The 24,936-nt window shown below is 47.3% G+C and overlaps 2 protein-coding genes and 1 long non-coding RNA gene across 13 annotated transcripts in view; 1 reads left to right on the forward strand and 2 right to left on the reverse strand.

The window, feature by feature from the left end:
- Nucleotides 1-19,301, forward strand: part of aatka (apoptosis-associated tyrosine kinase a) — a 32,059-nt gene extending 12,758 nt beyond the window's left edge. For 2 of the 4 annotated variants that reach the window (XM_027010816.2, XM_027010815.2), the window contains exons 2-14: nt 1,307-1,440; nt 4,867-5,008; nt 8,112-8,191; nt 8,494-8,612; nt 8,827-8,914; nt 9,246-9,379; nt 9,756-9,840; nt 9,957-10,078; nt 10,223-10,372; nt 11,212-14,527; nt 14,619-14,763; nt 16,211-16,411; nt 16,577-19,301. In XM_027010816.2, coding sequence (XP_026866617.2) covers nt 1,307-1,440; nt 4,867-5,008; nt 8,112-8,191; nt 8,494-8,612; nt 8,827-8,914; nt 9,246-9,379; nt 9,756-9,840; nt 9,957-10,078; nt 10,223-10,372; nt 11,212-14,527; nt 14,619-14,763; nt 16,211-16,411; nt 16,577-16,605 — 4,745 coding nt within the window. In that variant the 3' untranslated portion in view covers nt 16,606-19,301. Of the gene's footprint in view, nt 1-1,306; nt 1,441-4,866; nt 5,009-6,910; nt 7,791-7,879; nt 7,945-8,111; nt 8,192-8,493; nt 8,613-8,826; nt 8,915-9,245; nt 9,380-9,755; nt 9,841-9,956; nt 10,079-10,222; nt 10,373-11,211; nt 14,528-14,618; nt 14,764-16,210; nt 16,412-16,576 lie in introns of those variants that run through there. The other 2 variants (XM_027010817.2, XM_027010814.2) reach the window with 2 other exon arrangements.
- On the reverse strand, nt 1,329-4,273 carry LOC113577906. The gene is made up of 3 exons (XR_003410690.2): nt 3,899-4,273; nt 3,096-3,681; nt 1,329-1,412 (listed from the first exon to the last, which is right to left on the reverse strand). It is a non-coding gene; the product is annotated as an uncharacterized LOC113577906 (long non-coding RNA).
- A 131-nt stretch (nt 19,302-19,432) lies between the features above and the next one.
- The window catches only part of baiap2a (BAR/IMD domain containing adaptor protein 2a), a 36,754-nt gene continuing 31,250 nt past the window's right edge, over nt 19,433-24,936 (reverse strand). For 2 of the 8 annotated variants that reach the window (XM_027010826.2, XM_035531248.1), the window contains one exon: nt 19,433-21,393. In XM_027010826.2, coding sequence (XP_026866627.2) covers nt 21,324-21,393 — 70 coding nt within the window. In that variant the 3' untranslated portion in view covers nt 19,433-21,323. Of the gene's footprint in view, nt 22,061-23,014; nt 23,823-24,263; nt 24,331-24,936 lie in introns of those variants that run through there. The other 6 variants (XM_027010829.2, XR_004776633.1, XM_027010830.2 and 3 more) reach the window with 6 other exon arrangements.

Raw genomic sequence — 24,936 nt, forward strand, 5'->3', positions numbered from 1 at the left:
CAACTCTCCCTCAGTCATTGCGGGGCAGACCTGCTGTGTACGTGACACACACAGCATGTTTCTGAGTGTGTATCCAAGTGTGCGGAGATGATACAGCACTTCCCAGCTGGTAAAGCATCAACAGAAATCTGGCAGGGTGCTGGGAAAAGTAGGGGCTGGAGGGAGATTTTGTGCACTGTGAGAGCCCATCAAATACAATGGGTCAGCCAAGCAGGCTGTTACCATGGAGATGTGTGACCAGGCTAAGGCGGCTTGTGTTTTTTAGATAGACTGCAGTACACTAGTCTATGATGCTGCAGCCAGAATATATGACACTGCTCCTGTTTGCCAGCTGGTGGCATCTGTGTGTACATGTTTTTTTCCTTTAGTGGATGTTTTGGACTCTTGCATGTTTGCAAGCATGAATGAGCCACGCAAGTGTGATCGTACGTGTGTTTGCTCGTGTTTATGTGTGTATCGGCATGTGTGTGTGTGTGTGTGTGTGTGTGTGTGTACTTTCACACTGCCCTCTCTTGTGTGCCAGCTGGATGTTTAGAGTAAAAATCAAAAACAGTTTAAATCTGAACACTGCACACTGTGACATCCGGCCCTGCAGCTTCTATCTCAGGCCCCTGAGAGCATACGAAAAGGACTCGTTGCTGATTGGCTACAGCCTCCACTTCATTATTACATCCTCTCTCAGCACACAGCGAATCAAATGCCACCATACCAAAGGCCCACTCTACCAAACTGCCTCATTACACAACAGTTTGGATTGCTGTTAACTAAATTCACTTTCATGAAGGAGTACTATATTATCACATTACAGATTATACAAACAGATTTTATTTAATTACAAACACAAGTGTGTCTTCTCATATAACCTCATACAGTCTTATGGGAGTTTTTTTGTTGTTGTTCTTCGGCAGAGCAAAACTTGAAGTGCGGCTTGTGTTACAAAGCACAGCTGCAACAAGGGAAGTGGTTTCAGACTCCATTAACACCATTTCTGTCATGTTCTTTTGGAGATGGGACGCTCGCGTGCAGCGCCCACCAAATTAAATCAACCACCGGGAGGCGCGTGCTGTTTTACAGTGTGTTATGAAACATTTAGATAAATCGTCTGCATTCAAGAATGGGAAATGAATAGACTTTAAAAAGCGGGTTGCAGCAATGTCTCTCAGCTTTGCCCTGGAAGAACAGATCACGTCATTTTCTGTGCTGCGCTGCTTTCACACGGCCGTCGCGAGTGGTGCGTTTTCGGGAGGGGGGGTGTTCCTCCGCGTGCCTGTCTGGTAACGGTCGCCCCTCTGCTTGCGTCCTGCAGCAGGTGCCCCCCTGAGTGAGCTGTCGTGGCCGTCCTCGCTGGCCGTGGTGGCTGTCTCCTTCTCTGGCCTCTTCACCTTCGTCTTCCTCATGCTGGCCTGCCTGTGCTGCAAGAAAGGGGACATCAGCTTCAAGGTGAGCTCCCTCTCTCCCTCACCTCCTTGTTTAACCCCCTCGCTCCGCCCACTCCCTCTTGCCCCGCCCCCTCCTGCTCCACAGCTCCACTCGTCCATAACAGCAGACGGCAAAACGAAAAGTGGACGTGGAATTAATTCTCCGGCTCTCGGCCTGGCTCTCGATTCCCGGACTCCTGATTTTTTAATGGGGTCATAACATTTCTCACGATGTGCTTGTCTCCCAGAGGTTAGCCACTAAAAACCTTAAGACCGAGGAACAGCTTTTAATGGCACTTGCAAAAGACGCAAGACTGTATGACATTTATGAACACACCGAGCAGGCGAGACAGAAATCCAGGACGAAGAAACAAACGCTGAAAGATGGGCAGACGCAGAAGAGGACAGAGAGAGAGAGAGAGAGAGAGAGAGAGAGAGAGAGAGAGAGAGAGAGAGAGAGGACAGAGAGAGAGAGACAGAGAGAGAGAGACAGAGAGAGAGAGAGACAGAGAGAGAGAGAGAGAGAGAGACAGAGAGAGAGAGACAGAGAGAGAGAGAGACAGAGAGAGAGAGAGAGAGCTAGACAGAGAGAGAGAGAGAGAGAGAGACAGAGAGAGAGAGAGAGAGAGACAGAGAGAGAGAGAGACAGAGAGAGAGAGAGACAGAGAGAGAGAGAGAGAGAGAGAGAGACAGAGAGAGAGAGAGAGAGAGAGAGAGAGAGAGAGAGAGAGAGGCTTAGGGCCCTGCGCTGCTCGGGCAATTTGTGCAGTCTTGCTTTTCCCGTGGCAGTTGCTCAGAGGTTACGGTGTGGAGGAGGAGGATAAGGAATTATCAGAGACAGCTCTGTCACACACCGGTGACGATGCAGGTATGATCAGTGTCTGAGTAAGGGGAGTAGGGAGGAGTGTGGAGGCATTAATGCTCCGAGCAGGCTGGGCCCCGTCTCGCGGCTCCAGAGGCAGGACCGTCCCTGCATGTTACCCCCAGTCATTTAGCTTGACAGGCCTCATCAGTCCGGACCCGAGGGGCGGAACAGGGGCGTACCTGCTGTCTTCATGCCAGTGGGGAGGGAGCGACTGGGATAACCACTGGCTTGCGTGTGCGTGTGACTGGGCGGATAGTCTGTCCCTGTCTCATCCACACTGGGTTGTTTGAGTCAGAGGTGTCACCATGTCACTGATAATAAGGACGGTGGTTAGTATTCTCTGGACATTGCAGAGATGCCTCTGTGTGGAGAGGAGACATTTGTGTGTGTGTGTTTGGGTGGCCATGCACACCACCAGTTTATCATTAGCTAGTATATTGACCTCTGCAGACAAAGGCAACGAGACATTACGCTTGTTTCCGTGGCACATTTTGCCAAAGGGCAACAGAGTGAGAAAGAGCGAGAGAAAGCGAGAGCTGGCTAACCACCGTCTGTCTGCTGTAGTCCTGCCTCACAGCCATCGCTGGCTGTTCTTCACCCACTGCAGAACGTGAGCGCCTAACTGCAGTGCGGGTGAGCAGACGCGAGCGTGGCAGCCTTTATTGGGCCCTGCCGTCCGTCCACTCCGCTGGGGGTGCCACTGTGTGACCGAACAGCATATGCTGCTACAGGTCTTGTCGAAGCCACACTCATTGGCTGGAAGTGTGTGTGTGTGTGTGTGTGTGTGTTGGGGACGAAGGCTCTGGGCTCACCTCACATGAACAGCGCGCGTGAGCAACTTCCTCACGGTGCAGAGACGCTCGCGCGCCTTAGCGCGTGCTCATCGCCGTCGGCCGGTTTCGGGAAAGAAGGTGGGGCCCTGCGCTGGATACGTGGGCTTGGTGCTGCTCCGGTTTTCATGCTCGAGGTTTGGGAGCATTGCCAAAGGCTCGCTGTGCGTCAGGGATCGTGGGTTAGGATGTGGGCGTTGGGAGGTCTCTGGCTGCATTTCCCCACACCGAGGTATGTGTGTGGCTCTCCTCTGTGCCGGGTGGCTTCGTAAGGAGGGGGCCCGGACATTGACAGATGAAAGGATGTTGGCTGAGGATTTGGAAAGTTGTCCATGTGCATGCACGCACGTGGATGTATGCTTGCTTTGGGGTCACGAACGTGAAGAGCCAGTATTATGGAAGCTTTAGCTGTGTCTTGTCAACATACGCAGGGAGGAAGTGAGGGAGGGAAGCAGAGAGGGAGAGGGAGAGGAACAGGGGGTGGGAGGCCCTGGTAGGTCAGAGTTTTCCAGCACAGTTTCCTTTCCACCTGTTCTGCAGCCCATGTAGAGCTGTCCACTGCACCAAGCTGCAAACACACCACACCAGACCGCAGAGGCATAGCACAACACAGCAGCACTCTGGTTGTGTATACTGAAACCTAGCCTTAGCAAGTATTCAAGCTTCATTCATTAGTTCGTTCTTATTAGTTACAGACAAATCATAGTACACCTTTATAAACTGGAGACGTATTAGTAACATATAAAAATACTGTAATAAATAAGCACCATTTTGCGTATACTTACTCAGAAGATCCAGTTAGTCGGCAATCTACTTTACTCACTCTAGTGGTTCTAAATGAGCCTATAAGAATTTATCTGTGTTGCAATACTGCAAACCAGCTTTAGAAACAAGCACTCAAGTGACTGCTGCAAGTTGTTTACTCAGTTTTGAGAGGAACACTCTTTAAAACCTAAGCCCAGCATCCCCCGCCTTCTAATGTTTAATCTTAGAACTGCTGTCCCAGCCCCTGTTTGAGAAATACTGAGGGTTACGGCTTTAAGCGCTTGTACCTCTTCTGTGGTAAAAATACTGAACATTTATTGGACCTAGAATATCTCAATTACAGACTGTTTGGGGAACACATTTTGTATGTTGTCCAACTAGACTACGGTAAATGCTGAAAAGGAAACCAAAATATTAATTTCCAAAACAATTTGTTGGGTTTTTAGGAAATGGCTAACACCACTCTGAAAGGCACTTTACTATTACAAGAGACTGGCAAGTCTTATTTTGTTGTACAAAGAAATACGATCTACTAATGAATCATCTGGGGAAAGTGAGGTTTGAACAAAGAGAAATGACAGAGGGCCCAAGCAAGGTGCAGCTGCTCCCTGCTGACTTAAAACAAGGGGAACAAGTTCAGGTGAAAGCAGCCACTTTTGTTTTTCACAGAGAAGAGCATGTGAGAAGATTTCATGCTGAAATAGAGCCTCTCAGGTGCTCAGGCAGGCTAGCTGTGTCCCCAAACCATGAGCCACCACTAGAGTAACGCATGAAAGCTTACTTACAGGAGACCGCACACCATCTTCACTGTGATGCCGCATGTGCACCTGTGAAGGCAATAACGGGAATACGGAAATGTTTATCAAAAGAAGCAGTTCTATAATCCTCTAGCCAGTGACCTTTAGAAAGGATGTTTGGATGTGAGAGCAGGGGTGTACGTTCCACACGTGTGTGTGTGTGTGTGTGTGTGTGTGCTTGCTCTGTGCAGGAGTTTGAGAACCCGGAGGGCGAGGAGTACCAGGCGGACATGTCTACTCTAGCCTCGCCCGGCTCCCAGGATGCACCAGACGTCTACATCCTGCCCCTGACCGAGGTCTCACTGCCCATGGCCAAACAGCCAGCTAGATCAAGTAAGAGTCCTTTCTTCATGCAGGCCCGCACGCCACCCATATTACGGCTTGGTTGACGTTCGTCTGTGGACATTTGCGAGCTTATTCTTTGTACTGGCTGTCAAATCTTTTGAAAGAAAAAGCCAACAGAATATAATTCTAGTTTTCCCAAATAAAGTCACGACTATTTAAACTGTGAGAGATACATGATATATGGGAGAGTGTATCTTATAGTGCCCAGGGCACACGCAGAGAAGTTCATGCGCAGTGTGTGAGAAGGCGATAGCGGCTGTGTGTAGTGCACCTGTGCTGCAGTGCGTTGCCCGGCACGTAGAAGCTGCCACCGCAGGACGGGAGGAGCCTCTGCAGACGGAGGATGGGTCTTATTTATGATTATTCCTTCAGCACGGCAAGTTGCGATTTTACCCCAGTAAAGTTAAGACCAACCAAAATGCTGGATCCATGTCTGGGGATATAGCTGACCCGCGGGACGGTGTCATGACGTGAGGCGTGAAAGGCGTGAAAGCGGAAGGAGGGAGAGGGGTCAAACGGGGGCGGGGGGAAGAGGGGAGCGAGGGAGGTGGAGAGAAAGATAGGAGAGGAAAGAAGAGGCTTGACAGTCTGGCTGTCTCAGGACTGCTTACACCACAATGTGTGCATACAGTGATGGGATATCCGCACATGAACGATCTTCTAATAGTTGTTTCTGACACCGTTTGCCTGATGAACTGAACACTGTCTAGTTGACGTGAATACATGTCGATTAAAAATTTAGGGGGTTTTGCATTACAAAGATAAACAGCAGATTGAATGGCTAACTGAGTGGGGGCTCTGGAGTGGGTGTGTGTGTGTGTGTGTGTGTGTGTGTGTGTGAGAAGCAAGATGTTGGCTCTGTGACTCATGCACAGTGTCTGTGTGGAGCTTGAGGAGGGGGGCGGAGGGAGGAACCAGAAAAGAAGCTCTGGAAGAGATTGGACCAAGACCAATCAGCCAGGGAGCCAATGAGCACCCTTCCCTCCGGTTGTCCATAGTTACGAGTGCGTGATTGGTCCAGGTGTTGCGGGGCGAGGAGCGGGAGAGGTTGGTCTGGGTCCGCCATGAGACTGGGGAGGACTTGGTCACGGTCAGGCCGGATCCTGCTCTTATTCTTCCTCCCACCGCTGCCTACACTTTGTGTTAAAGCAGCAATTCTTTACAAAAAAAAACAGGAAATTAATATTTGAGAAAAAGGCAAAAAAAAAAAAAAAAAGCTACCAGTGTGTCTGTAATTCTTCCCCTTGTGTTGCCTCTTTTAAGCGGTGGCAGGCTATGCAAAGCTCGTACGCCGCCACAGCACAGATATTGTTAAATACACAGTAGTAGAACGCCTGTCTTCCACACACTAGTGGTGTCTTCACATTACCTTGACAATTTGGCTGTGAAAATAGATTCTGTATGTTACTGCACTTAATGCGCTGCCAATAAAGTCTTTCTAAACCCACACAGAGAACAATGCAGGATACATATTTGCATTTCACTTCACTTTCTACTAGGGGCTCCATGGAACTATTGAAGTTACTGATAACACTGGCACATTTATATTCTGGAATTCTTTATTACTAGATTAAGCTAATATCCTTAGCTAATAACACTTGCCATGATTTGTTTTATAGGTGAGTTTGTGTGCTGGGAGGCTGAGGTCTCTCTCCAGAGCATCATTCCAGAGTTCTCTAATGTGTTTCAAATACGGCCCCGGGCCGGCGAGGGGCCTGCATGCGGAATGCCGGGAGTGGGGTGGGAATGTACGGCTCCCAGATTCCACAAGACTGATATAAAAGAGCCAGTTGAAGCCCGGAGCAGGAAAGAGAAGAGAGAGACAGTTGTGCGTCCGGCCGAGCGCAAGTAGCAGAGGGGGGAGGCTGTTATCATGGTGACAATCCAGGCACTGAGGAGCAGAGAATGGGCCTTGTGTCCAGGCTGGTACCGGGGTGCCAGGCACTGCCGCCTCCCGCACAAAGACGGCGATTTAGCCGCGGAAAAGAGCGTGAGCGGGTGCGAACGGCTGGAATGGGTGACCTCTGGGATGGCGAGGAGGAGGAGGGAGACAGTTTAACCGGGATAACGCAGGGAGGGGATTGTGAGAGAGGACCAGGGAATAGCACATATAGAAACTGCGAGCGTGCATGCGCGGCAGCCGCGGTGGTGGGGGTCATGTGTTTGACAGAGGTCTTTCTGGTGCGCACAGAGCCCTGTTTGTTTATCCCGCCTGCCTCTGCCCTGCTGCGAGACGGGGACAGAGACGGCACAGTGAAGACAGGGCTATTGTGCGCCTCTTATGTCACTGCCGGCGGGCTTGGCGCGGCAGATGTGCTCAGCCGCGCCTCGAGTGAGAGAGCAGAGTCCCAGAGAGCTCCAGAGCGGGCAGGAGCCCTCAAGCGCGCGAGTTTCAGGCGGAGCCTTCCAACGCGGGACGGATGCATCGAGGTCCACAGCAGCCCCCCAGACAACTCCCGCTCGGCGCCTCGGCCGCGGGACGTGCGGGAATGTTCTGGAAGGGTGTGCGGCGGGGCGGCGGGGAAGGAAAAGACAGCTGCTTTCTCAGCTGTGCGAGAGCTCTGGCGGTCAAGCCCCCAGGGAGCAGGCAGAGGCAGGGGGACATCGAGCAGGGCAGTGCTGCTCTGCTTCGACCTCCCCGAAACCTGCTTGGCACCTCGTCACCTCGCAAGAACAGCTGCTCTTCGTCACGGGTGCTATCTTCTCCGTCGCCGTTTGGCGGAATCGCAAAGATCGGCTGACTCCGACGTGCTGATTCAGAACATTCCTGGTATGAGAGACACGTTGCAGCATTCTAGACCATTCTGTAGAAAAGCCTCGATGGTTCCTAACTCTGTATCTCGATCCTTTCCTTTAAAGGTGAAACGTTAGACACCGTTTACCCATAAGCGGTCCATCTGAGATGATGCTGGTGCCGCTTTGGGGTTAGTTTAGATTTGCAGCGCTGCGTTCAGGTTGCCGTGGAACCGGGGCTCTTTGGCTCCTCTGTCTGTGTTGACGCACTGCTCATTGTTAAACAAGTCACAGTTACTCCTCTCCTGAGACCGCATTCTTTCAGTTTATACAGTCTCTTCCTTTTTCTCTGTTTCAGTTCAGCTGCTGAAGTCAGCAGATCTTGGGCGCCACAGACTCCTTTACCTAAAAGAGATCGGCCATGACTGGTTTGGCAAGGTAAGCCTAACACACAAACACAGCTCTAGATCACATGCCCTCTTGGCACGGGCTGGGAGCCCGTCGTGAGGCCACGGGAATGTGTGTGTAATTCGCTGATGATCTCATCCAACGCTACTGTGTCTCGGTGGGCAGCGCCCGAGCCTCAGACGTGTGAACTACTTGGGTGTCTTAGCATGTCGAATTCCACACAATATGTACGCATTTGGGAGTCTGCTGGCTGGCCCACGTGACGGCTCTTGGGCGTTTGTTGTGTCGAATGTGTGTGTGCGTGCGCGCGTGTGTGCGTGCGTGCCGTCCAGGTTTTGCTGGGACAGGTGAATGCTGGACTCAGCACCACTCAAGTGGTGGTGAAGGAGCTGAAAGCCAGTTGCAGCGTCCAGGAGCAGATGCAGTTCCTGGACGAGGCCCAGCCTTTCCGGTCTGATCCCATCACTGGTCACCACTACTCACTGTTGCTCACTGTCTCTGTCCGTTGTCTTCTTTTCATTCTCTCTCATGTTTTGAATGATCAATTTTGCAATTCCTTGTGCAGCTAAGATTGTAAGGAAGGGAAGAACACTGACATGTCTCTCTGTGTGTGTGTGTGTGTGTGTGTGTGTGTGTGTGTGTGTGTGTGTCTATGAATGCGACAGTACTCTCCAGCATTCTGCTCTCCTCCAGTGCCTGGCTCAGTGCACAGAGGTCACACCCTATCTACTGATTATGGAATACTGCCCCTTGGTAAGTCTCTGTCTCTGGCAATTACACACACACACACACACACACACACACACACACAGCATGTCTTGTTCCAGTAGGGTGAGGGTTATAAGGTGGTCTGAAAAAAATCTGCATTCCCTGTTCATTCTCTGCATGTGCTTAAAGTGCTCATGCTCCCCCTGCTGGCCAGAACCAGCCAGCGCAGTCAACTGTCTTATCTCTATGCTAACCGCACTGAATACAATCTGGTAAACACGCCTTACGGTAAACATCTTAGCTCATTTGGAGAGGCCTAAAAAGATCACAAGCTGCAGAATGAACAGCCCTTCATTCCTGCTCTTGGCATTTTCAGGGAGACGTTAAAGGATACCTCCGCAGCTGCCGGGCGGCAGACTCGGCCACCCCCGACCCTTCCGTCCTCCAGCGGATGGCATGCGACATCGCCTCTGGTGTTCTATACCTCCACAAACACAGTTACGTTCACAGGTGAGGGGACAGGACGTGGGCCCCGCGGCAAACCCCTGGCCTGCCGACTACTTTTCTACCTGCTTTTGTCTTGGTCCGCTGCGTGGGTTTCAGCCTCTCTCTCTCTCCTGGTCTCTCTTCCTGGTCTCTCTCTCATTGGTCTCTCCCTGCAACAATATCCTGGTGCTGACTGAGTGCCTCTGACAGACTCCAGCATCAGTGATTTTGTTGCCGGGGGTGAACCCTCGTCGGCACCATTGAACACCACGCACGCCCAAAGGAAGGGTGTGAAAAAAGCCTGCATCTTCTGTTCTAGTGTAAATTAATTCATTTCTGTACCTTGACTGTGATATGGATAACAGTGCATGTTTGCTATTCTTGTTACTCGATTCCTTAGCGACCTGGCTCTCAGGAACTGTCTGCTCACCTCAGAGATGACGGTGAAGGTTGGCGACTATGGCCTCTCCCACAGCAGGTACAAGGTGAGTTAGTTAGACTGCGGCAGTCATTGCGCTGACCTCAGCACGCCACGCCACGGCGCGCCCTTTGACTGGAGGAGCGCTTGCACGGCCTGAATGGTTGCTTTTCTCTCTTTTAGGATGACTACTTTGTGACGGCGGATCAGATTTGGGTACCTCTGCGCTGGATCGCCCCAGAGCTCATCGACGAGGTCCACGGTAACCTGCTAGTGGTGGACCAGACCAAGGCCAGCAACGTCTGGTAAGAGATACCCCAAAAGACTGTCCTTACACCCCAGAGGCTAAAATGTTTACAAGAACATAACTCACAGATTGCCGATGCCCTGCTGAGCTGCAGAGAGCTCCAGGAAACCAGCGATCCAGATACCGTTTTCTCCCTTTATAGGTCACTGGGTGTGACAATCTGGGAGCTGTTTGAACTGGGGAACCAGCCATACAGACACTACTCTGACAGGCAGGTGCTGACTTACGCTGTGAAGGAGCAGCAGCTAAAGCTGCCAAAGCCTTTGCTGAAAGTGGCCCTGTCTGAACGCTGGTGAGTCATCACAGCTACCAAGTCATAATCACCACCCCTCCCTGTCTCCATGCGCAGGTCACCCATCACCCTCCCTCACATGGCCCAGACGTGGCTCTTACCTTGGACATGCCAACCAGCCAAACGGTCCATTTCATGAAATAAATACAAGCAAAGCAGTAAATGTATTTCCCATCACACGTTCCCTCCAGTGTTCGTACCATTATTCCTCTGGCATGACCAAAAATAAATCAATCAATACTACTCAGGTCCAGTGTGGTCAGTCATTAATTTCCCTCTTCTGCAGGCTCATCTATCATACATCTGGACTTTCCTGGAAGTTTCTGCTCATTAATTTTCATCCCATGCACTACTATTCATTGCCTACTTAATCAAAGACAGTCCCATATATTGACACACCAGGCCTTCCTCTAGCACATTACAAACAGTGGCTGACCTTTCTCTGTGTATGCAAGGCCGCTTTGACTTCAGAGTTTCCATGTCAGTTCATCACCATATAAGCATTGGGCCCCTGTCTACATTATCAAGGTTCGTAATTGTGGGACTGATTTCTGCCTTTTTTTTTCTTTTTTTTTTCTTAATTTTTTACAAATTTCTTTAGCAGCAAACAAAAAAAAAATTGATCTCTCTCTGTTTAACACATTGTGCCATTGTTTCCACTGATAATATTATTGACTTACAGTAATATATTTTATTTTGCTAAAGGATAAAAAAAAAGAAAAGCCCTGAGCCCTGCAGCAGTTTTATGCTGAATACTTTGACTACCACTGTGCTTTAACTATTTATTTTAAACCCTAAATGCATTTCCCAAATGCGCTCTCTCATTTCCACACGGGCAGGTATGAGGTGATGCAGTTCTGCTGGCTGCAGCCCGAGCTGAGGCCCCTGGCAGAGGAGGTTCACTTACTGCTCAACTACCTGTGCGCCAGGGGCAGCAGTGCAGCAGAGGAGGACTTTGAGAAGCGCTGGAACTCCCTCAGACCCAGCCTGGGCAGCGGCAGCTCCCAAAGAACCCCAGCCGTGCCAGACGTAGCCCCCTCCTCCTTTCCCTTGCTGGAGCACTTCTCCACAGCCGACGGCTTCCATTCCGAGAATGGCGACGACATACTGACAGTCACTGAGACCAGCCACGGGCTCAACTTTGAGTACAAGTGGGAGCAGGCTCGGGCGGAGCAGCCCTACTGCTCCTCATCTGCCAGTGGACCTCTAGGAAGGAGCAACCCACATTATCAGGACATCTACTACCCTCTCAGCAATACCACAGAGAGCTGCAGGGGGGAAGGTCTCACTTTGGGGGTTTCTCCTTCATACTATGAATCAGATCACCCAGGGGTGGTACCAGTACTGAGTGCGCACAGTCCGTCTGTTAGCAGTGAGTATTACATCCGCATTGAAGAACCGGTAGAATGCAATATAAATCTGGAGGAAGACACTTTTGACTATAGTCCAGGAATTGAGGCCAGCCAGAGTAGCTTTTGTATGACTGACACAAAGACTCCCAAAGAGGCCCAGGCAAACACTACCTACTGGTCAGCAGCAAAAGACTCTACAAGCAATGCCTATGATTCAGATGGTAGCCCAACTGTTGCTCTCACTTTGGAGCCTCTCCAGAGAAGAACTCTGAGCCCTTCCACAGGACCTGTGGAACAATCAAGTCAATATTTCTGCCCCAATGACAGAGACAGATTCTACTGTGAAAAATCACCTTCAGAAGAATCGGAAGTTCCTTCAAAAAGAGGCCAACCGTTCGAGTATCATGTTGGGTCGGGGAGCCTCCACCATGCAGAAGAACAGAAGAGCCCACATAGGGTATCTCTCTCACTGAGCAGCCCCAGTCTGGGCCACTGTGACCCCTACCTCGAGGCCAACCAGAGGACTGCTGAAAAAAGCATGGCTAATGAGACCTATTATGACATGATGGGCAGACTAGGGAAGAATATGTCCAGGCCACATTACATGACCATTGAGGTTGAGGCAGGTGATGGTCTTCTAATGGGTGCTGCTGGTGAGGGTGATGATGATAATCAGTTTACAGAGAACGAAGCAACGAACTGGACCTCAAATCACTCCGCAAATAACAACAGTTTAAACTTTGATGGAAGACAAGCCAGGGGATCTCACGACACCTACCTTGATTTTCGCCACACCACACCAACGCCATCTTCCCATGTCCAGAGCTCCAGGCCAGTAGCAGTAAGGGATAATTCCTCAAGTAATATCGCCCATGCTCTGGATCCACACTCGTACACAGAGGCTGTATATAGCAACTCATCCACCATTAATGTTCCATACACAGATTCAGAATGTGGATCATACATACACTTGTGCTCTGAGGGAGGAAAGGAAGTAGAGTCTTCTGCCAGATTTCCTTTAACCTCAGAAAAACTCCAAATTATTCATCCAGCACAGAAGACCACCCCTCATCTGCATAACAGAGAGAGTGCGATACACCTCCCAGTAGCATCTTATGCCACTAAGAACACACTCACTCTGCCAGCAGACATAACTGTGACTAAAGAGGAACTGTTCTCTGACAGAAGCACAAGCCCTATACAAGACACAAGACTCCGATCCGATGGCCTTCACGCACGCTGCAGAAAGAATATTCTATGCCCCGAGGCTCTGTCCGAGCGCGTCTCCGAATGCAGTCATGTGGCAGACAGCTGGATGGAGTCTGGCTGCTCCAGCATCAGCCTGGTGGACATTGATGACTGCACGGATAATGACATCACTGATATTGCCTCTGAAGTGTTTCCAGGCTCTCCTGTGGAATTTGCAGAAGTGGGTGATGTTAACCTAGCAGACAGACCCTTGCACCGAGACCCTGAGAACATCACTGACCTGGCCTCCAGTAGCAGCCCTTGTGAGGCTTTCAGTCCAGATGTTTACCACACATGCATCCTGCCCAAATCACTGGACAGTGGCTATGATACAGAGAACAACGAGTCCCCTGAGTTTGTCATGAAGGACCTGGAAGGAAAGCCAGTAATCAGTACCAGTGTGGAATCAGAGTGTGAAATGGTCCTTCAGATGGACCTTGAAGATACTGATGTTGTAGTTCAGACTCCAACTAGCAATGGTAACCTCATCCTGACAGAGCTGGGAGAAAGAAGCCAGTATCGGGACTCTGCTTATTTTTCAGACTGTGATACCGAGAATGACAAAAGTCCTTCTGAAGGTGGGAGCACTTTCTTCGATAACCAGGTGGAGGATGATGTCTTCGGACACAGACCTTCAAAAGACAACTCTCCGAGGAAGACAGAGGGAGAGGGAAACTGCTCAGCATGTCAGAAGGAGGAGTGTCATGCTGCTCGGCTGACGGAAGGCACGAATGATGATGTGCTCAGTGCCAAACAGTGTCTTGAGAAGAGGAAGTTGTCTGATCTAGGTTCAGTTTCTGTTTCAGCTCCAGTGATCATGGTGTTGTCCCCCTTTCCTCCAGAGATGGGGGGATGTTTGACCAAGGAGTCTGCTCCAGATGATGGCCTTGGGCTGGAGTCTGAGCATTCCGGAGATGAGCCAGTTTCTGATTGCTTCTCCAGCACAGCTTCTGAAGACTCATCCACAACACAGGAAGCCACAGCCACGGAGGACCAAGCTAACAGCGCCGCCAAAGATTTCTCATCTGCAGACTCCCTGGGCTCAGACTCCACCATAGTAGAGTTCAGCGGGGAGATCTCGAAAGACTCTGAGAGTGGCGAAGACAGTCTAGAGTCTCAAATGGACAGAAAGGATGAGCAGAGGGATGTGGTGGAAGAAGAAGAAGAAGTAACAGTAGGGGAGAATGGCATAGACCAGGCACTTTTGAGAGTTAAACAGGATAGTTCTTTGGACAACATCCTGCCTGTCTTACCAGAGGACTTGGACATAGCAGCACCTCTGGGAAATGGCGAAGAAGCAGAAGAGGAAGACTCTGACGATAGTGACGAGTCTGATGAAGAGCTCCGCAGCTATAACGTGCAGGAGCAGAGCGATGAGAGCGAGGAGGAGTTCACCACTGTGCCCGTGGTGGTGAGTGAGCGAAGCAGTGCTCGGCACCTCCGCAGCCTCCTCAAAATGCCGGCCCTCCTTACGCAGTCTTTTTGTGATGAGCTGGAGCGCAAAAAGAAAGCCGTCTCCTTCTTCGATGATGTCACCGTGTTCCTGTTCGACCAGGTCAGTTGCAGGGCATTTGGTAGCGGTTGTTGAATTTGGTAAGGAATTACTTGAGAAATCGTGATTTGACGACGTAACTGCCGTGCTGCAGGAGAGCCCTACGGGGGAGCTGTCAGAATACACGTTTCCCCCAGGAACAGAACCTGATTGCCAGCAGGCAGAGGGGACACACCCTCAACCAGAGAAGATATTCGGTCATTCTGATAACTCCTCAGGCAAGAATATCTCAGAAGAAAGTAAGTATTGTTTCTGAGTTTTAATTCCAATATCATTTTTTAGCCTGTGCGTTGGCATATGTAACTTTTCTGAGAAAAAGATAAATTGTAACAGTAGCAACAGCAATAATAAAGGCACACACCTCAACCACATGAGAAATTCAGTCATTCTGATAACTCCTTAAACAAGAATATCTCAGAAGAAAGTAAGTATTACGTTCCTGAGTTAAATGTGATATCGAAAGTAGTGCATGCTTTCCAATTACTGTTACAGTATACACATACCCTAAATTCCATTCAAGAAAATTTTATTTCAAATCAATTTTTTCAGGTATTTTTTTTTCTGGTGAAATAAATATTAATGAATCAATATGCCTGATTATTTATAGAGTTTAGCACCACAACACAATGTCAAAACAGCCCTGAATGGCTGGTTGGTTTGAGTGCCTGTTCTTTAAGGAACCACTTACCCTCAAACCCCAAAGTTCACTCTGATGTCACATCCCTGTTCATTCTAGCGGCGACACACACACACACACACACACACACACACACACACACACACACACTAACATACATACCTAAACACCGAGAAGCTTGCAGTGTATCAAATTACAGATGGATGAAAAGCACATTTTACTCTAGCATGACATGCTAATATTGCTAACCCTTGATTGCTTGAGTGGAACATAACTGCAGCCGACTTTGTAACTTTTGCCTCTCACACTATTCATATGTTGATCTTGCAGACATTCAACTATCAAACTAACGACATTAATGTTGTTGTGGATCCAGCTGCGAGTTAACAGCAATAATTTTCTAGAAAATTACATCTACCATATTAGCTTCCTCAGCCCTTAGCTAGTGCTTACATTTCCCTCTGCAGTTTAGCCTTGCACAGTTGGCACTGATCCCTCTTTTTTGAGTGGAGAGAGAGGTGATTAGGGGTGGTATAATTCTAATGATCTCCCTCCTGGTGTAAAAGGGGGAGCCAAATCTGAATGACTTGTTTTAGATGATGTTTTCTGATGTAGGCTGCCCACCAAAAACAAAAAAAAAACAAAAAAAAACCTGACTGGGTTGTCGTATTTCACAGTTTGTGAATTGGCAGACACTCAGGATACCCATTATGTTCCCAAGCACTGCAAAAGTGAATTTTTCATATTGTGTCCCCTTTAAATAAACCAATATTTTATTTTACAGTTTCACCTCAATGATTATTGTAGCATCCCTCACAAATCGATTCACACCAAATTTGGCATCCAGAATGTCATGATTTAACCATATGCCAGATTTGGTCACATTATGATATCTAGGACAGTTTTAAGCCATTCAGACACCATACAAAAATGTTGCAGTTTCTTTGCAGCTACTTACTCTGAGACTCCAAAGATTACACCAAGACCCGTTTTGAGACAACCGTCTCCAAATTACATGCTTGGACCTTAACATTCCTCTTACTGAGCAGGCAGGCCCTTTGGGTGGGAGGAAGATTATTCGCTGATGCCCAGTCCGTCGACGTTAGAACCCCGTTCTCACGGAATCAGCACCCCACCCAATTCTCCAGCCAGATCTCCCGAGGAGAAACCAGCACCCCAGCTTTCACGCTTCAGTGTTTCACGCTTCTCCATTACACATGTATCTGACTCCGACATGGACTCCACGGGAGGTTTGTCTGCCCTGCTTCAGTCAGAAATGAGACATTTTTACAAATCACTAAAATCTATACTCTCAGCTACATTAATGACACAAGTGAGATTCGTTTTTAAGCGGTCGTTTTGTGTAGAACTTGAATAAAGCACAATTTATGCTTTCTCTTCTTATCTTCACACAGGAAGCAATGCAGATGGAGACCAAGAATGAGAAGGCCAATTTTAACTCTTTTGAAGGACAACATGTAAACTCCTTGTGGCCTGAGCAGGCAGTAGATTCTCTGTGTTCTGTTATTTAATGTCTGGGACGAAGGCTCCCCTGGATCCGATATCCTTTTCGGAGACAGTGCCTCATACTATAGTTGAATGATGTTAGCGAACCTTGTGTCCCTATACAGATGGTCGTAGAGAGACATAGTCTGATTAGGACAACATTTAAAAGAACAGAAAAATAAATCTATATGTATCTGAAGAATTTTATGTAATGTAATGATAATCCTTATTTAATGAGATTATAATTTATTTGCAACATACAGCATCAACACTCAAAGTGCGACAAATAATTTCTATACAATCAACCGGTAGCAACAGTGATGGGATTGGTTATATTGCTGCACTTCTGATTGGTTTAGTGTTCCATCTTATCACTCATTGGTCAGATCTTCCACATGCTTTTTAAATCTTTAGCGTGAGGTCAAATGGGCAAAAACAACACAGATACGGAATGTTGTTGTGACTACACAAACAAAATTTTCTCTCTGTATAAACTCTTAAGAGTGTAGAATTATGCCTCTGTGATATATAAAGCCCTAGAATTAAACACCCCTTGGATTCAAGGTCGGTTTTCTTTGGAGGCAATCACTCCTCACCACTTTAAGCTATATCGTAGCTCAGGTAAATTGTATGAAAGATGTAAAAGTGGTATATATGGAATCAAATGTCACGTCACAAAGATACTTGCGTTTGACATGTTTTCTCATATTGGAAACAACATTCCTTTCCCACCTTTGCGCTGCTTCACACTTTAGGATGAGGCAAGGATGAAGACAATGCACTTTCTTTGCTGCGACCTAAAGGTCATATCTAAATTCAAACCAATCCAACATAATCCTTGTTTGTGTCCCTCTGTAGAGACCCTGTTCAAGTTCATCACGGTTAATTCCCTCTCACTGGCGTTGGCCTTTATAAGCAAAAATTCATTTCCATGGTGGTTGAGGAGGGGATTGAGAATTGAAGGGGTGCTGTGTGTGTGTCAGGTTGCACTTCCTCGCTTTGTCAACCAGCGTCTTTAATCTTTTAGTGCCCATTTTGCACACAAATACTGCACACTGGGGGTTGAACTGTAAGTAGGACTAGTGATGCTGTTTTAAGGTATTTATTCTAATTTGCTAAAATATTAAAGCCTGTGCCACCATCTTGTCTAGACAGCATTATTATAATAAACAGACCAGAGGTTAATCAGAGAATATTACCTACCTAGTTAGGTTTTTAAGGATAATGGCACAATTTTGGCAAATAACCTCATGTTTCAGTTCAGTGATATAATATTGGTCATAAGTGTTTGGGGGTTTTTTTTAATGAGAAACAACGCAGGACAGACTTCTCTTAAATTGCTTACGATAGTCAAATCAACAAACCAACATTAATATCTTAGCACTTTGCCATCACAGGATGCTGTGCAGAACATCCCATTTGTCTGCAGAGCTTTTGTACTTAAGACTCTACATGTCTGCATCCTTCACTACAGCACACTGCAACCACTCACCTGGAATCGTCTTTAAATTTGTTTATATATTACAGAGTCCCCCACAAAGCCCATATTCCAAATCTTTGATATCTTTTTTAGGACATCATATGGACATGCTTTATTGCTTCTTTTGATGAGGTTGTGTCTATTTAATATATATGTAAAGAAATTATATATACATATATACACACACACACACACATATATATATAATATTTATTTATTCAATAGCTCATTGAGTTCATCAAGGAGTGAGACTATTTTTCCAGTTTTTCCCTCATTTGCTATTACGATGATTTCACTGGGTGTATGTTTCTTCTAACCTTTGGTTGCTATTGTAAGCAGTGTGAGAAGATCACCAGTTTTGGCAAATTTCCTATAAAATAACCCATTTCACACCAGAAAGGCATGTCACAAAGTTAAGGTGTACAATTTGCTTACTAGCTGTAAGCCATTTGCAAAAATTGTCGGCCTTGTCCTTTAAAACGGGAAGACCCATCACAACCAATGGCAGCGCTCGAAAAACCTGCCCCTGTGCTAAAAATGTACCTCATGGTTTATTAAGCTGGATTCATACAGTTGTATGCATTCTTAAAGGGAACCCAGAAACATGTATCAATATAGTGTGTGAGACAGGAGCGCAGAATTGCAGGAACAGGACTGCGACGCTACCAGTGGAACGAGGGTGTGGTCTTCACTCCGTTTCCCCTTTTCACTTTTCTCTGCAACCGAGCTGACATTGTAACTTTCCTCACTGAAGACCTACATGTGTATAATACTTGGTCTTACTACAGTTGCACAGGTTGTGCTCACCCTAGCACCACTGTGCCAATACCTCCAAACAGGCAAACTTGCTATGTTGTTTCTTCCTATTGACCTTGTAGGTGTTTTATAATCCGGGGGAGCGTGCAGTCTTGCACATTTTTTATGCCACTGAACATATCGGTGCTTCATAGAGGACAAGTCCATGGCTGTATGTATATAATTATAGCTGCCAGAGTGGCATTCAAGGATCGGGAGCCACAAATCGCCCTGTTCCAACGTGCTAGTGGGGGACAATTTTCCCTGCACCTGTAGTAACATCATGCCTGTTGCTCCATTTCTCTTCATACGTGCAAACTGTAGTATTCCAAAAATAAACAAAACCCAGTTTGTCCTTATGCATCAGATATTTAATTCGAAATGTCTGGTTCGTGTCTTGGTCATGGGTTGTTCCTGGCCGATGGCATTTTCATTTAAGTGTTCCCTCTGCAGGCCTATGCAAGTGTGGTAATCAAGCACCAACAGTACATTTGCTTTCATCCGTTTTATTTCATTAAAGGAAAAGAACTTGTCCGTAAAATACAGGAACATAAATAAGAGAACAGAACGCAGACAAAAAGCCAAAAGTAGTACATAAAATGTTAGCCTATTTAACTCACATACACATGTGCATGCATGCATGCGCGCGCACACACACACACACACACACACACAATTCCAGTTAGACTTTCCAACCTTTTCTTACACTCTGATGAGGTTAGGATGCACTACAAGCACATACAAGCTTTTTAAGGTTATACTATGTAGGATTTAAACTAGAAGCAGCATAATGAATGCTGCAGAAGTCTTAGAAGTACACTCATATCTAAGCTCTATTACGCTATGAGCAGAACTGAACTTCTGAAACCAAACTTAGTCATACTTTTAAAAAATAGGCTTTTAGACAGCAGTTAGTGTCAACCGCAACATTTGCACACTTCTAAAATATCTTTGTAAATACCTTTGACAGCACAGGAACATCAGGCCATGACCCGCGTATTGCAGAGAAACATTAGGCGCAATCCGAACTGCTAGAAAAATATTTTAAACACCAAAAGTTCAGGTGTTAACGGTTGGTTGCGGAGTGCAGTTCTGCAAGGGCTCTGGTGTCTGGCAGAAATGTGTGTTCAAATCTTACATAGTATAGATTTGTGGTATTGATACTAAGCCTCTGCTGACTGGAAGACCATCTCTGAACTAGCACAAGGGTAGGAAGATCTACAAGAATCTTTGTTCAACACAGACATGTACTTGTCGAATATTTGAGTTAGGAAAAAGAAAAACATGTATTTACACTAACTGCAAATTGTTTAATTGTGCATGTGTATTATAGCCCCATAAATCTATTCCCAAACATTATGAAGCAGTATTAAACAGGAAAAAAACAACACAAAACATTTCAAATTGAGATTGTTTCATAAGCAGCCAAACACCAACAGCATGAACCAACAAAAAACAAACAAACACTTTGCTGAAAATCATGTGATAGCTATAGTAATCAAATCAAACAAAAGCAACAATAATACAAAAGAGTTTTGACTATTTTTGCCTTTTTCATGACAACAGATTTTCCTCAATACTGGAACACTACAGCCTAAAATCAGTAGAAGGCACAGACCCCTGTTGGTGCTCACTGAACGTGGAGGAAGTACTGTACAAGTCTCCCTGGACCAGGGAACAGAAAAAAAAGGAACCGCTGGGCCTTTTAGGTTAAGCATTAGCCAAAACGCGGGATGGGCAAAAAAGGTCACAGCCTGGAGATGGGGGCTCGTTCGGGTGGAGTCTGTATTTACAGCGGCTTCCTACAGGATGGGCTGGCGGCGCAGAGACTGAGTGCCCGGGAGGGAGGGCGGAAGGAGAATCCCTCCCCACGTGTTACCTCTTACATCCAACACGAAGCAAAGATCTACTCGCTACCCACTGACAAAACCCAAAGAAAAACAAGTAAGAAATGGGAGAAGATGCAACAAAAATGTAAAGGATTTAAAGTTTTGATGAGGATACATTCATTCTTGGATGTCACTAGCTTTTTCTCTTTTCTTCTTATACATATATATTTGTTTTGTTTATCAAAAGCCTGAACCAAAACAAAACTAACTGAACTGTAAAAATGTCTCCCATAAACAAAGCCGCCTCCTATCAAAGGGGCCTTGCGTGACGTCGGCGTTTGCGGACGTCACGCCGCACATCAAGATTTCTCATTACACTACAACAGTTATAAAAGCTTTACGGGACAAGGGTTTAATCCTTAGAGCGCAGGACCTTTCATCCCTGCTGGCTCGCGAGTCTTTAAGCATTATGTATTCTAGCCCCCTGCGCTTGTGCACCAACGAGCACTGAGCAGGAGAGGGCAGCAGAGAGCCGGCCATGTGCGGGCCTCTCTAGTAGAAGAGCGGAGCAGTGCGGTCGTCCATCATGTGTGATCTGAGGTAGACCTCCAGGGAGCGGTCACTGGAAAAGGAGAGGGGGTCAACAAATGTCAATACGTGTGCAGCGGTGCATGCGGGTGTGCCACTGCCGTTATCAGACAACTCTTCATCAATCATTACCATTACCATTATAACAGTATCTAGACACAGTAAACCTAAGCATTGGAAAGTTCAATAGAATTTGGTAGGTAGAGTACTGCTGAAAGGCATACAATGATTCATTTGACATATACTTATGAACAAAAGTACTCGAAGAGGTTTCTATGGAGGGTGTCTTGAGCAAGCATGCAAATGGAACAACACTCAATTAGTGCTAGTGTTTACTGTTGTTAGCATCGATAGGCATGCAGAGTTAGATTTCGGGTTACCTCCAGTGCCCACACATTGCCTCCATGAAAACACCATTTCCTGGCAACCAATGACCTGTCTGATTGGCTGGTACATATTACACCACAAGGAAAGAGAACCAACCAGAGAGGCCGGTGACAGAATGAGGGAGAAATAAAACAGAGCTGTGAAGCCCCACTACCCCATTAATGCCAGACAGCCAATGAGAGCAGAGAGAACACGAGAGAGAGAGAGAGAGAGAGAGAGAGAGAGAGGACATGATTGGTTGGCTGAGCAGCGATGGAGGCAGGTGACTTACGGAGGTCCTGCACACTCAGAACCGGGACAATTCAGGACCCAAACTGGAAGGTAAAGAGAGTCCATGGGTTTGTACCGGAGCTCAGCTCAGACTTGGGGCTATGCATGGCTACATTTCCACCGCATTCAAACAACTGTTAGTCTTTTTTTTTTTTTTGTGTGTAGGATGGCTGGAGGTTACTCATTTTGTGGTATGGTGTCTTTGGACTTTGACACTGGCTCAAATGGATGAAGGACATTTCAGCCCTGTGCTTATACGTGAGTAAATAAATAAACACCTCTAAAAGTAATGGCATGGGTTCAAAATATAGTGCAAAATGAAGAGTCTGCCCATAGCAGTCAGTCAGTTTGTCTTTGATTTAGCTTTGACCAATTTGGTGAAAAGGACTCTAAACAAACTAAAATGTCACAACAAAAGACATTCAAAAGGAGATCCTATAGTGCCAGTGTCCTATAGAAAAAAAGGGGAAAGTAAAAAAACATTTAAAATAAAATAAAAATATCACACCCACCCACCTGAAAATGCTACGCTACACATTCCAAACAAGACAAAAGCATACCGCACCGGGACACACAGATAGAGGCAGACGCACATTTGACGACACACCAAATCGTGTTTGCACAGTACGCGGAAGCGCGCGCGCACACACCAACACGTGTGCGTGTGTGTACACACGCGCACACAGAGCATATGAATAGCACTGTATTCAGCAGTAAAGGTGGAAAACAGGGTGTTGGATTTGTGGGGGGTGGGGACAGAGAACACTGTAGCACGTTTATTCCAGCAGAGGGACGAAGCCTCATTTCCTCCCCAACACAGACCACGGATTCAGAGACTCAAGTTAACAACCATAATAAATATATATATAGATTGAACAAGTGTTTTATTAATATATAGATATATTTTTATATATATATATATATATATATATATATATATATATATATATATATATATATATATATAATTTTTGTAAAAAGTTACAATACATTCAAGGTCAATGTTCAACATGGTTAGGAAGGTCCTCCATAGCATGCATATTGTGATGGAAATGTTTCCTTACACTGACGTTTGTGTATCTTTATTCCATTCACAAGGAAAAGAAAAGCATTTGGAAAAAGGTACAAAATGGTACATCAGCACAGAGGGCAACTATAGCACGGCTCCAGAGGATAGGTCAGCTGACCGACCGGTAACACAGCAACGCAGCGAAGGGAGGATCTCAGACGCAGGATGGCGTACAGGGACGTCTGCGAGAGCAGCTCTGGAATTTGAGGGTTTGCGTTCGTCACCCGTCGCTTTCACACGTGACGACAGGCTGACTGAACGCAGGCCGTCGCAACCTGGTGGCGTGGTCCCGCCCTCCCCTACTGTCAGAATTCACCGTCACATACCCTACTGGTCTGGTGGACAAATTATTCAGGGTGTGTGTGGAATTGTTCTACTCAATCTGTTAAGAAGGGGGAAAAAAACCCAAAAACAAACAAAAAAAAAAAACCCCAAGGTGGGGAGCGGGTGGGGTGGTGGTGAAGAGAGACACCCCCTCTGGGCTGCACAGTGCTCCGTCTAAGACGCGAGGGCTACCACGGAAACGATCTTTCAATAAAAACAAGGAAAGGAGGGGGACAAAAAAAAAAAAAAAAAGGAGGTCCACACAACTGGAGCACGAGGAAAGCGAAAGGCTCCCCGACATGTGGGAGCAGCGTCAGCGTCAGTCCACAGCTTAAAGAACACTGGGCACACGCGCATTTCAAGGAAGGAGAGCTGCTTCCAAATAGCCACACTGCTTTTGCCATGGTGGTGTCCTTGTTTTGCACAGGAGGAGGAAAAAAAATTTAAAACAGTAGTAATATCACCATCATCATCATCATCATCATCATCATCTTCATAAAAACACAACAGCTGCAGAATTTGCGCACATGCATGGGAGGCGAGTGGCAGCCGGCAGTCCGTCAGGAGAAGGGTCGGCGGCTCAGTGTCCGTATAGCTGCGAGGCGAGCAGGCGGAGCGCGCTCCGGCTCTCTCTCTCTGAGTCCCCCCCGACCCACCACACGCCATCGCCTCTACGGGCGTAACGCCGCCGCCGCGCGGAGGAGGGGAAGAGAGGACAGAAAGGATGGATGAAAGCAGCCATCTTCCACTGAAGGAGTGGTGCGTGGAGGCACGGCTTACGACTGCTTTTCGTGGGGGGTGGGGTGGGGTGGGGGGAGGGGAGAGAGGTGGGGTGGGGGCAACCCCTGTGCTATCCGGAGGTGTGTCTGTGTCTGATAGCCTGTCTGTGCTCACACTGTCGAAATCAATTTGCCATCCGAACTGTGGAACAAAGAGAGAAGGAAGCTTGCCAGGTCGGACACACTCAGAGAGAAATGGAGAAAAGACAAGACAGCCTAAAGGGGGAAGGTGAGGAACAGGCGAGACTTTGAGGGTTGGGGGAGGAGTTGGAGCGCTGTTTCAGAAAACTCAAAAACAGGAGCTCTTTTGGAGAACGCTGACGACAAGGTTCAGCCGAGCTCCGGGGCCAGAGCGGAAGAGCCGGGGGCCAGATTTGCGGAGGTTTTGGCCTTCGAAAGACGTCTCCCTGAGTGGGACGGTTCAGGGAGAGTTCACTGCAACGCTCCGAACCCTAATGGTTCGGCTTAGAGGAACACGACCGGAGACAGTGAGATCAGGCCACACAGGATATGGAACGATGAGGTCGGGAATGATGCATCACGCACAGGACGCTGCTCAGCCCTCCAGCCCAACACAGACATACAATCAACCTCCTTCAGTCAAATACACATGGCAGACACTGCAGAATACTTCAAGAAGTGACTAAAACTCTCCAAACTAATAGCTAGTTATCACTTTGCAAGCAAAGATGACTAAGGAGCGTTTATGTATAATATGGAGTTAGTACTGGGCACTAACGGAGGGACG

The sequence above is a fragment of the Electrophorus electricus genome, chromosome 1 (assembly GCF_013358815.1).
Source record: "Electrophorus electricus isolate fEleEle1 chromosome 1, fEleEle1.pri, whole genome shotgun sequence".
NCBI classification, from domain to species: domain Eukaryota; kingdom Metazoa; phylum Chordata; class Actinopteri; order Gymnotiformes; family Gymnotidae; genus Electrophorus; species Electrophorus electricus.